A 13,191-nucleotide genomic window follows, 5' to 3' on the forward strand; every position below is an offset into this window, starting at 1 on the left:
ATTATCTCTGAACCCCGATCTCGCTGCGTGTACCGTGTGTATTACTGGCAGTTCACCGGGCGCTCTAATTTCAAAGAGCAGTCTCCAGGGCCAGCCTGGCTGGGGCGGGTTCCAAGCCCCGGGCCGGGAGCGACGACTCCGGGCGGTAGGGGGAGCCGGCGTGCGGCTGGGCCGGTCCCCCGGCACCACCCGCGCGAAACCGGACCCGGGTCTACGCCATGCGCGTGCGGCTACCACTGCTGCGCACCAGCTGGGCCTGGCGCTTGGGCGCCCCGGCTGCCGCTGCCGCCGCCCGCCTGCCGCGGGGAGCGAGCGCAGGGCCCGGGCCGCGCCGCGCCATGGCTTTTTACCGCACAGAGGAGCGCGGCCAGCCCCACTCTCCCGGTTACCGCCTCTTTTTCAGTAAGTAGCTCGAGGGGGTCCGACCGCGCGCCGCGCCGGAGGCTCGAGATGGGAGCGCGGCCTCCATCCCTCCCTCTTTCGGGCCCGCCGCGATCGCCGCGCGGTTCTGGTCACTTTCCCGCACGCGGGGGCCAGCGCCGAGCCATGGGAGCTGCCAGAGATGGGGGCGGCGGACTAAGTCCCCAAACGCGGAGCGCGGAGACGCAGGGCGGCCGACTGGGCCGCGCCCGGGTCACCCTGGGCGCGGCCAACCGCCCTCCCCGAGCCGCGGGCGGAGCGCGCGTGGGAGTGCGCCCGGTCACCTGGCCGGGCCGGCAGCCGTTAGCCCAGTCCGCGTCACTGTTCTGGGTTCGCGTTAGCTCCCAACGCGAGGAGCAGAGTCCACTGGTTAGCCGACCTCCCTTACCCTCCCCCCCTTACCCTCCCGTCCCCCTCCCCCTCCGCTCCCGTCCCCTCCCCTCCCCTCCTTTCCCCTCCTTTCCCCTCCCCTCCCCTCCTTTCCCCTCCTTTCCCCTCCCCTCCCCTCCTCTCCCCTCCCCTCCCCTCCTTTCCCCTCCCCTTCCCAGTGGATGTAACAAAACTCCTGCTGAGGGCCGCCCATGAGGCGGGACTTCGGAGATGACAGGTCCAGTGGTTCTTTTTCAGGGCAGGGACTCTGATGAAGGGCCTCCCAGCAGCGTGAATTTATACTCACGAGTTTGCACCTTGAATGCGATCCACGATCAAGAGCTTCGCTGGTTGCAAAGTAGCTCATTCAACTCCGCAAATTGAGCAAACCCAGAGGGCGAAGCGACTTGAGGCACTGACCTGGCCGACTAAGATGGGAAAACACCCAGGTCTCCATTATTCTCATTTTTCTTTGCATCCCGATATTTTACTGTGTAGGTTAGCTATGATGTGAAATAGCCAGGTTGGTTGAGTTGCTTTCATGCCTCACTGATTTCAGAACCCCGAGGGGAGTAGTACCTTTTTTTCTGTAAAGTCGACCTTGCCTTATCGCCCACCTATTAGGAACACCAGCTCTAGAGAATTTCAGATCTCAGCTCGAATCCTGGATTCTTTAGCTCTTAGCTCTGGGACCCTGGACGAGTTTCCTAACTTGCTGAGCCTTAGTTCTTCTCATCTGTAAAATAGGGCTGTAAGACTTACATGGCATAGTGTATGCAAATGATTAGTCACCAGGTCTAGAATATAAATTCTATTGTTAATAATACTTGTAATCATTATTGATACCTGTAATTTATAAAATGTTTATACGTATGCTATCTGAGCTTAGGGTCGAGGAGTATTTTATGGAAGAGAAAGCTGAATTTGAATAGTTTTGTGGTTATAATGCAGTTGATACTAAAATTCCCATTTTCTTCAGAATTGACTCCATATTATTTTCCATCCTAATTTGGTCAAGACTGATCAGGTAAAAGGGGACCATTAACAAGAAGACCCAAATTTCTGAACGGATTGTTCCAAAAGGTTACAAAGCAATGGTTTGAGGAACAACTTTCCATAGAAACAGTGTTACAAAATGGCAGTTAGGTTTTTAAGTAGATAAAAGCTGTCTAACTCATAAAATGGTGAAAGTAATACAGTAATAAATGATTGACCAAAAAGTCAATAAATATTTATAAAATGTGCTGGACACTGTTAATTGTGACACTGAGGAAATTTTAGTTATGGGCCCTGACCTCAAGAGATTGGTAATATCAATATAATTAATTAAGGAAAGTATAAAAACACTAAAAAATTCAAATAAAATTATTTGAATGTTGGCTGAGAAAAAATAGTCTTGAGGATCCTAGAGCATATGGTGTAACCCACTGAGCACTGACTTTGGCATGGGGAGTCCTAGGCCTTGGTTCTTGCTCTGCTGTAACTCACTGTGTGCTGATTGGCCAGGTGATGGCTTCATTTCTTACATGTTCAGTTTCTTTAGCTGTAAAATGAAGCAGTTGACCTACCAGTGATCTTAAAGGTCCTTCTTAGTGCTGATAGTCCTTGGAGACATTGGATGAATAATAGATACTCTTAACATTATCTATTGGGGCCGGGCCTCTATTAGGTATTTTTGAGGCTATATTGGCCTCTCGCTGTGGTTTGTTTCTTTAGCTGCAAGTGTATTTCAGACTCACGATTTTCTTTAACTGGAATGCCACAAATAAAATACATATATGTTTTTTTCACTCAGTTGGAACAAATGACAGAAAAGAAGAAAAAAGGTTTTACTGAGGTAAATGGGCAAAAATTGGAAGAAAGGAGAATGTGGTTTGGGGGAAGGGCCAGGTGGTGAGATAGTCATTGGAAGGTATTGTTGGGTTGAACAATTCCTGAACTAAACGCCAGATGGCATCCTTGGCCCAAGACTGTTTACTGCCTGCTGGAAGGGGTAGGACAAAGTGAAAGGAAGCCCCTTTAGGATTAAGGGGTAAGGGGTAACAATGAACAATTTGCTCTTTATAAAGGTGGTCACAAATTGTATATTTTATACTCTGGCAGTATCTATGTGCAGTAGTATGGTGCAGTTCGCTCCCTTCAAAGAAGAACATGAATATAGCACTACTTGGCTGAAAAGTATTATTTAGCGTTATTACAGTGGAATCATTTCCCACATTTCCAAATATATCCCAAGCCTCTGAAATATGAGTGCAGTTGGGAGGTAGACTTTCTGGCATTTCATTTCTGTAAATGGTTCTCTTTACCATCATTCAGAAGAATTAGAATAAATGATAGATGCAGTACTTTTCTTTTCCTTTTAATTGGTGTTGAACTTTGTGGGAACAGTATTGAAGTGAGACAGGGTGACAGAGGAGAAAAAACGTCCTGGTGGGAATCATGAGGCCTCCTGGCCCTGTAATGAACTTTTTGTGTGGCGTTGCATGAGTAATTGAACCTCTCTGTACCTCATTTTATTAAACCATGGAAAGAGGAGATTGGACTTGATCATTTCCAGACTGCTTAGTTGAGCACAAACATCCCATGGTATGTTACTAGGCTTTCTTTAAAGGAAGAGCTTCATGGTTTAATAAATTAGCAAAACACTTCTCATTTTATCACCTTGGGGAGTCACAATGTGCATATTAAAGTTGTTGGAAATTCTTATGTAAAGTAACTTGTCCCAAACTTTTGAATCTAAGAGCCCCTGTTTCTCAGAACATTTGTTGACATCTAAGTAACTCTAGAGTTTGATGGAATTCTATTTGAGAAGCATTGGGTTCTACACTAACAGTCAAAACACTTAGGTTGTAGCCCTGGCTTGACTATTTTAGGCATCGCTTGACATCCCCTAGCTCTGGTTCTCCCTCTGTAAAACGGTGATAGCACTGATGATTTTATAGAATTGCTGTGGCAGTTAAATGAGACCATGTTTGTAAAGACTATCACTGTCTCACACATGGCACATAGTTAATGTTTAATATGAATTATTTCTTTTTCCCTTTTGACTTTAAGACCAAAATTCTTGTTATATTTTGTGAAGGATGAGAACAATGGGATATGGATAGAATTGCATACTTTGAGTAAGTCCTGATTTATTAATTCCAAGTCTTACAGTTTTCATGGGTACCAACTTGCAGTCTTTTGAATTAGTTGTGAAATCGTAACGAAGTAAGACTTGTTCATATGGGACCAAAGACATAGCACTGCATGCCAATATTCTTTGGTAGTCTACATGTTTTTGTTTTGTTAATAACTTGAAAATTCATTATTTTAGATTTTTTAACTTTTCCTAAAGGATGAGGAGAAGCTACACTTTTCATAGTTTGGATTTTTTTTTTTTTTTTTACTATGGGATAGGTGACTGGTTCACTTAGAGAAATAGTGCTGTGGATAATTCAGATTGCTTTTATTTAGTGTGAGAATGAATCATGCAGTTCTTTAACAATGAATTTATCATTTTAGTAAGACTATGCTTATGTTGAAATTACTATATGTTTTGTTTTTTAAGTATGTCATTTGAATAGTAGGAGGAATCTGCCATTGAATGTACCACACATTTGGACTTAATAAAATTTACTGAATTACATGAAACGTGTGTTTGAGTCTTAAATATGAGTTCCTGTAACTTTTTTTTTTATTTGGCCCATATCATAAAACTTGAATTGACACAGTAGATGATAATGGTTATTGTGTGGATGTAGAAATGTTAGTTATATTTACTTGGTTTTTGTCATTGCTACAGCTTCCAATAAGAATCTCTATAAATGCTTTTAGTAATGATACGTAATAGTATGTTGGTACTTAGCATACATGTAACTATTTGATGTGTATAACATATATAATTAGGTATAAGTTTTGCAGTCCATTCAGTTTCCTCACTTGCTAATACAAGTAATAAACTTTCATCCTGATACAACTTGCTGTTATAAGAGAAAAACATATAGATTACTTACAAAATGATAGAATAAAATCTCATTTCAGTCCAGTCGAAGGGAAAGTTTTGACTCTGTTTGGCAATGTCTAATGTATATTGATGGGCCGGATAGAATTCATTAGCTTATGCCCAGTAGGTGTGTAGTCTGATTTTCGACAAAGTGAAATACCAAAACAAGATGGTAGGGTGACTACAGTTGTTTGTCTTATCTCCCTCCTCATAAATATCCTATTAAAGTGATACTAGGTGGATAAAAAAGCATAACCCTGAAACAACAAATAAGAAGGAGCCATCAGAGCCGGTGATTTCAAGATATTTATAAAGGAAGAAAAGCAGATGGAGATGTGGTTATTGATGAAGCGGCACGGAGGCAGTCCCAGCTGAAGTCTGTGTGCTGAGGGGGCTGTAGTTTCGGAAGAAGCTGAACTGCTTTGCAGAACCTTAGAGAGTTTGTGGACATGTTGATGTCAGATTGGAGAGAGAGTAAGAGACATGTGGAGCCTGACACAAGGGGGAGCAGTTTAAGTTTTATCATGGAGTAGCACACAGATGTTTACCATGCAGGCCTGGGGCTTAGGCGATGTGCTGGTTCCTTCTGCAGAAATTGAAGAAGGTGTTTGGAGGTCAGTAGCCCAACCTGATGGTGTCGCTGCTCAGCGGAGCTCTGGGCTCTGTGACATTTAGGGAACGCCCCAGTGTCACAGCCAGCTTCTTACCCACACATCTCCGAGGGAAGCTGGCCGTTCAACAAGCCTCGCTGCATGCACATCAGTCTTTTCTAGCCTCTTATTAAATATAAGCCAAATTGTCAGGGATCACTTTCAGCCAGGGTTTCATCCTCTGTCTGCCAAACTGCTTTGCCAAAAGGTGTCCTCGGCCTGGTGCCATGGCGGCTCTGATGCCCGCGGTCTCCGCGGAAGAGGGAAGATGGCGCTTGATGGACCAGAACAGATGGAGCTGGAAGAGGGGAAGGCAGGCAGTGGACTCCGCCAATATTATCTGTCCAAGATTGAAGAACTCCAGCTGATTGTGAATGATAAGAGCCAAAATCTCTGGAGGCTGCAGGCACAGAGGAATGAGATTAATGCAAAAGTTCGCCTGTTGCAGGAAGAGCTACAGCTGCTGCAGGAAAAGGGCTCCTATGTGGGGGAGGTAGTCGGGACCATGGATAAGAAGAAAGTGTTGGTTAAGGTACATCCTGAGGGCAAGTTTGTCGTCGACGTGGACAAGAACATCGACATCAGTGATGTGACACCCAGTTGCTGGGTGGCTCTCAGAAATGACAGCTGCACTCTGCACAAGATCCTACCCAACAGGGTAGACCCACTGGTGTCACTGATGATGGTGGAAAAGGTGCCAGATTCAACTTAAGAGATGATTGGTGGACAAGCAGATCAAGGAGATCAAAGAAGTGATCGAGCTGCCCGTTAAGCATCCTGAACTCTTTGAAATGCCGGGCATCGCGCAGCCCAAGGGAGTGCTGCCGTAGGGACCCGCAGGCACTGGGAAGACACTGTTGGCCCGGGCTGTGACTCATCATACAGACTATACCTTCATTCGTGTCTCTGGCTGTGAATTGGTACGGAAATTCATTGCGGAAGGAGCAAGAATGGTGAGGGGGCTGTTTGTTATGGCCCGAGAACACGCTCCATCTATCACCTTCATGGATGAAATTGACTCCATCGGCTCCTCACGGCTGGAGGGAGGCTCCAGAGAGGACAGTGAAGTCCAGCGCACGAAGCTGGAGCTGCTCAACCAGCTGGATGGCTTCGAGGCCACCAAGAATATCAAGGTCATCATGGCGACTAATAGGATTGATATCCTGGGCTCGGCACTGCAACGCCCAGGGTGCATCTACAGAAAAATTGAATTCCCACCCCCAACGAGGAGGTCCGGCTGGATATTTTGAAGATCCGTTCTTGGAAAATGAACCTGACCCGGGGGATCAACCTGAGAAAAATTGCTGAGCTCATGCCAGGAGCGTCAGGGGCTGAAGTGAAGGGTGTGTGCACTGAAGCCAGCTTGTACTCACTACAGGAGTGGTGAGTCCATGTCACCCAGGAGGACTTTGAGATGGCAGTAGCCAAGGTCATGCAGAAGGAGAGTGAGCAAAGCATGTCCATCAGGAAGCTATGGAAGTGAGGCAGATACCCTTTGTGTGGATCCCTCAAAGCTCTGTAGGACAGGAAAAGAAAAAAAAAGGTGACCTCCATGTGGCAAATTTAATGATCAATTTAAAATTCTCATCTCATGTGAATTCTCAACAGTATTTTCACAATGAAGCCCTCTTTCTTCCTTGAAATGTTTTCTTTTTCCTTCTGGGACGGTGCTTTTATCTTCTTTTGATGGCTTCTCCTTCAGCAGCCTCCCTTGCTGGATCCTCTGATCTGAACTCTAACCTTTGAAACGGCTCAGGACTCAGTTCTTAGCCCACTTATCTATCTGTTCTCTCTCTAGAGCAGGAGTTGGCAAGCCCTTTCTGAAAAGGGCCAGATAGTAAATAGTTTAGGCTTTGCAAAACCTGTGGTTTCTTACAACTACTTATCTCTGCGTTGCAGGGCAAAAGCAACCAGAGAGTAAAAGTATGGGTATGGCTTTTGTTCCAACAAAAGGTTATTTATAAAAATAACAACAGGCCATGTGCTGGCTTTGGCCCATGGTCTGGAGTTTCTGTTGTTGCTTTTGCTGTAGATGATCCCATCCAGTCCTGTAGCTTGAGATACCATCTATGCCTCCCAGATGTGTAACATTAGCCCTAGTCTCTTCTTGAGCTCAAGATTTACAGATGCAGTAAATGTACTCTGTATTTCCACTGAAACGTCTAAGAAGCATCTAAAGGTTAACGTATACAAAACAGAGCTCCTGGTCCCCTACCCCCACCCAACTATTTCTTTCTGTCTTCTCACCTATAAGCAGTAACTTAGGAATCACTGTTGTGGCCACCACTACTCTTAGCCCATATCTAGTTCATTAGTTTCTCCCTTCAGTCCAGCTTTTTTTTTTTTTTTTTTTTTTTTGCGATATGCGGGCCTCTCACTGTCGTGGCCTTTCCTATTGCGGAGCACAGGCTCCGGACGCGCAGGCCCAGCAGCCATGGCTCACGGGCCCAGCCGCTCTGCGGCACGTGGGATCTTCCCAGACCGGGGCACGAACCCATGTCCCCTGCATCGGCAGGCGGACTCTCAACCACTGCGCCACCAGGGAAGCCCCAGTCCAGCTTTTGAAATGTATGCAGAAGACAATTCTCTCCACTCCCACCCTTGCCACTATATCCCTGTCACCATTGTCTTTCACTTGACCAATTGCAGTAGCCTCCTGATTCTTCACCTTGCCTCCACCATTGTCCCCTGAAGTCTGCTTTCCACCAGAAGTCATCTTGATTCTTTAAGATGTACGTCTGATCATGCCAGGTTCTGCTCCTCGTATACAAGTTCCTGTGTGGCCTGATACTGGGCTTCCCCTCTGAATTCATTGCTTACCACTCTTCCTTTTGATCACTGTGCTCCAGCCATCCTGGCCTCCTGACTGTTTCTCAGACACGCCGTGCATATTCTTGCCTCTGAGCTTGCTCTGCGTGCAGTGTTCCTGTCTAGATGTCTGCTTGACTCACGTCCTCACTTCATTCAGCTCTGTGCTGAAGTGTTACCTATCAGAGAGATCTTCCCTGGCATTTCCATATTTCTCTTTCTCCCTCCTTTCTTGCCCTGTACCTGCTAGAGTTAAAAACATCTTCATTGCTCCTATGCATCGCCTCCCCCACCAGAGTATAAGTTCCGTAAAAGCAAGGAATTTGTATACCTAGTACCTAAAACAGTGCTTGGGATACTGCATGTGTTCAGTAAATATTTACTGAATGAATGATTTTAAGAAAACCTCATAAGCTAAATGGGAAAAAAAGAAAGTAGAAAGAGAACTTGAATTTTTCAAAGTCGCATGGGTGTCCTCTGAGATTTCAGAAGCGATGGCGTCCATTAAGAAGGAAGAGGAGGCTGTGAAGAAAAGGCAATCAAAGAACAAGAACTCTTGGAAATTAAAATTGTGATTGTTAAGACAAAGAAGTCAGTGGACGGTGTAGTGGGTTGAATGGTGTTCTGTTGTTTTAAGCCACCAGGTGTGTGCTAATTTGGTATAGCAGTCCTAGAAGGCTGATACAGAGAAGTTAGAACATAAGGTACATAAATCTACCAGAAAGTAAACAAAATGTCTGAGACAGCAAAAAAATGAGGAAGAAAGAAGAGACATAGAGATTTAATCTAGGAAGCCTAACATTTGGCTAATATGAGTTCCAGAAAAAAAAGAACAGACAAAATGAAGAAGAATTTTCCAAGGAATAGTGGAAGAGATCTAAGAATTTAAGTACCCAAGTGTTCTGAGTCCCAGACACTTTCTTGTGAAATCTCTGAAAACTGACGCTTTTATAAAGAAGACGCTAAAAGTCCCTGGGGTTGGGGTCGGGGGTGGGGAGGGAGAACAGGTCACCTGCAGAGGACTGAGAATCGAACTGGTATCTGACTGACCCAGCAGCGCTGAAAGCTCAGCAACTGGAGTAATGCCTTTGAAGTTCTGAGAAAATGATTTTCCTCCTAGAATTTACCCAGGCAACCATTAATCTAGGGTAAAGACTGAATCAAGACGTTTCAGACGTTTAAGGACTTGGGAAATTTACCTCCCATGCATCCTTTCTTACACAACACAAGTTAGGGATATGCTTCTGCAAAACATGTAAGTAAACCAAAAAAGGTGAATGCATGGGATCCAGAAAACAGCTCTAAGCTGGAAACCAACAAAGCAGAGTCTAAGGGTGCCAAGAAAGCTTCCAATCCAGATTGCAACAGGAAGAATGAGATTTCCAAAGGGAGCCGCTTGGGTAGAGAGAGAATTCCATAGTTTTTATGGAAGCTGTGAGACATTTGAATAATTGATAGATACGATTATGACTGACAATGGAAGGAAGAAAATTAGAAGCACAAGTCATAGAAGCTGAACAAGAAAGGAAATTTATTTATGACATTCTACCTGGCCAAAAAATCAACACACAGACAGTGTTTCTTAAACTTGCCTGACTATATGAATTATTTGGGGGTGCTTGCTAATAATACAGATATCCAGATTTCTCTCCTTAAGATTTTGATTAGATATGGGGGTCCAGCGATCTGTTTAACAAGTAATTCAGATTTTTCTTAATCTTAGGAAATATACTAACAGGAAAAGCATAGAAAACTCAGTGTGATTATAGAACATTTTATGAGCCTTGAAAAAATAAAAGTGCAGAAGATAAAATTAGAAGAGAGAAGGATGAAGAAAGAGAGGTAAAAAGCCAGTTAGCTGAGTCAAGAAATACTGTATATGTTTGGTGGAGCAAGGACTAAAGCTGTGAAGTATTAAGATTGGCCAATAGAGAATTTAAAGGGAAAGGTTGGGGTCAAATAAACTAAACTTACCTCTCAGAGCTGAAATCAGTAGACAATATTCTAAAATTGTTTATTAAAAACTAACCATATAAATATATTATTTAGGGAGATGAAGATAACATCTAGATCTAAAGTAAGTTAAGGAGGCCTAGGTGGGTTGCTCTGGAGTGGAGCTGGATTGGAGAGAGGTGGGGACTTTTTTTAACCATGCACATGCATTGCTTTGTTTAAACAACAACAAAATAGATATTTATAAAAGTAAATTGGCAACGACTTGGTTTCAGTTGCAAAGAAGCAACCAGTCTGAGCTATAGATAATGAAGTTCAAACTTAAGATTTATTGCTAGTTTTCTCTGAGGCTCTAAGAAAGGGCTATTTCTAACCTGTGCTTCAGTTGTATCTTTACAAGGTGATTACCACAGTGCTTGCTGCGTGTACCGTGTCTCTCTGTCTATGCCTCATAGGTATAATATGGATTATCCTGTTCATTTTATAGTGGATCAGGATAGGTAGTACAGGTTTCTCCACTATCCAGAAAGGGAGCAGTCCTATGAAACCATTCGTAAGCCGAAACGGCATAAAGCAAAGAAGCAATACCTTAGGATACATCTTGCTAATGAATGCACAAAATAAATGGAGAGAAAGCACAGGTGCTCACAGACACAGTTCAAAGTTATGGCAGCTTGCTGCTGAGATGATGAGTGTATAGTTCCCAGGGAAGGAGCTTGGCTGGCCACTCTCACTGCTCAGGGGTGCTCGCTGCCTCTCTAAGAGCTGCTGAAAAACACACCGAATGCTGTTTTCGATTTTTGCCTTTTTTTGTAAAAGTGAAAATCCTCTTAGGATTTCCTTCTGTTAGCAAAAACAGGTACTAATGTAGGTCTTTTGTAAAAGTGAAGTGGCGTAGAGCAAACTTTTCAAAAAGCAGGGGATACCTGTACCTATCTTTAAACCCACCTTTAGAGAATCTTAATACCCTTTAAGTGGAGCCTAATAGCATACTTCCATCACTGACTCTAGAAAACTTTGAATGGGTTCTCAGCCTTCCTTTGTGTGTTAGGTCAATGGTTAGCTCTCTAATTGTGCCAAGAGGACTCCTTTATTTTTTTAAATTTACAGGATGATGCTGATCCTGATAACATGTAGTACTCGCCCTGTCTTATCTGTGGGCATTGCTCACATTTTAGCACTTTTGTATCCTGGCATCTAGTATGTTGCCTTTTACATAGTACTAAATCGTATCTTGCTTAACTGAAGAAAATTGAGAAAATTAAGTTTCAGAGAAATCGAGTGACTTAATCAAGCTCAGCAAGTAACATGGCAGATTCTTGGCCTCTGTGTTCGTTGCTCCTGTGCAGATTTATTGGCATGTTGCTCATCAAAGCATTATGCTTATCAGATATCTAAGGCCCTATTTTATTTTCCCAGAAATTATTCCTTTTTTCTTTATTATTATGTTTTTATTTAAACTATTTCATGATCCAAATGGCTTCTAGTAGGTTTGGTTATCTGAGTCAGACCATTCACTTACATTTATATATTTTTTACCTTCCAAAATGGCAGTTAGAAAACAATTTTAACGTATATATTGGCATTACCTTAGTGTTTGAATATATTTAGATCCCAATTTAAAGAAAGAGATATCGCATGCTTCTCACAGATCTTTAGATTTTAGGGATCACCGCCTAGTCTAGTCCTGTTTTTCCTCATACTTGAGTAGCATGTGCTCCTCTTAACATCTTAATAAGTTTGCTGGGGCTTGTCCCCAGTTAACGAGAGCTTTAGGGAGACTTAACACAAAATCAGTGTGCCAAAGGTATCATTTACCCTTAATTACAAAGGCAGCCTAGCTATTCTGTCAAGTTTCCTGTACTTCATTAATTTTAATAACAAACTTTCCTGGTTTGTACAACTTCCTGAATTCTTAGAGCTGAGATTATTGTTAATTTCCATCACAATGATAGGTTCCAAATGTAACAACTGAAGTAATATGCTAAAGGATTACATCTTTCTTCTCTTCAAAATTCTACCTTATCTTTGTGACTTAAAGTGGAGAAAAGGATCACAGATGGTTGATTGTTATTTGGAATAAGTGTTTCTATTTATATGTTAATATATTATATCTTTCTTAATTGCCATCTTTTTTTTATTTGCTCCATATATACTTATTTTAAAAATTACATAGGATAAAATTCACTCTTCTTTTTGGTGAACAGTTCTGAGTTTTAGTAGAAATATAGATTCATTTAAATATCATCACAATCATGATACAGAACAGTCTATCACTCCCCAAAATTTCCTGTGGCCCCTCTTTCAAGTCAACTCCACCCTCTATCCTCATCCTCTGGCAACCACTGGTCTGGTCTTTATCCCTATAGTTTTGCCTTTTCCAGATGTCATCTAAATGGAATTGTTTGAGTCTAGCTTCTTTCACTTAGCACATTACATTTTAGATTTTTTTCATTTTCTTGTGTGTATCAATAGTTCACTCCTTTTTATTATGGACTAATATACTATTCTGTAAAGTGCCATTGTGTGGGTGTAACAGTTTGTTTATCCATTTACCAGTTGGACATTGGGGTTACTTCCAGTTTTTGTGGTTATTGAGTAAAGCCACTATAAACATACACTTAGAAGATTTTGTGCAAACACAAGTTTTCATTTTTTTCTGGTTAAGTACTTAATAGTAGGATTTCTGGGTCATATGTTTAACTTTATAAGAAACTGCCAAACTCTTTTCCAAAGTTGCTGTACCATTTTCATTTCCTGCCACTACATTTTATTTTAATAAAAAATATGTAAATGTGACCCACTTAAGTACCCTTGTTATTTATAGAAAAGTAAATAATCAAGCAACAAACTGATAATTTTGTTCTTTCTGTTCTTGTGTTGCTCAATTTGAAATTTGATGTGGTATGCAAAAGAGAAGATTTTTTTTTTCGAGATGCATCCTTTTTAACTGATGGAAAAGAGCTTTACAGATCATAGTGAGTTTTATACCCTTTGCCACTTGTG

At 42.6% G+C, this 13,191-nt stretch overlaps 1 protein-coding gene and 1 pseudogene across 5 annotated transcripts in view; both read left to right on the forward strand.

Moving 5' to 3' along the window:
- Nucleotides 1-207: 207 nt before the first annotated feature.
- Nucleotides 208-13,191, forward strand: part of PPA2 (inorganic pyrophosphatase 2) — an 84,651-nt gene continuing 71,667 nt past the window's right edge. For 2 of the 4 annotated variants that reach the window (XM_082838422.1, XM_082838423.1), the window contains exons 1-2: nucleotides 325-402; nucleotides 1,048-1,238. In XM_082838422.1, coding sequence (XP_082694548.1) covers nucleotides 1,112-1,238 — 127 coding nt within the window. In that variant the 5' untranslated portion in view covers nucleotides 325-402; nucleotides 1,048-1,111. Of the gene's footprint in view, nucleotides 403-1,047; nucleotides 1,239-13,191 lie in introns of all 4 variants that reach the window. The other 2 variants (XM_082838420.1, XM_082838421.1) reach the window with 1 other exon arrangement.
- On the forward strand, nucleotides 5,571-6,959 carry LOC309960964 (26S proteasome regulatory subunit 8-like; annotated as a pseudogene). Its single transcript has one exon. The product of its transcript is annotated as a 26S proteasome regulatory subunit 8-like (transcript).

The sequence above is a fragment of the Leucopleurus acutus genome, assembly GCF_964270905.1.
Source record: "Leucopleurus acutus genome assembly, chromosome: 4".
Lineage (NCBI taxonomy): Eukaryota > Metazoa > Chordata > Mammalia > Artiodactyla > Delphinidae > Leucopleurus > Leucopleurus acutus.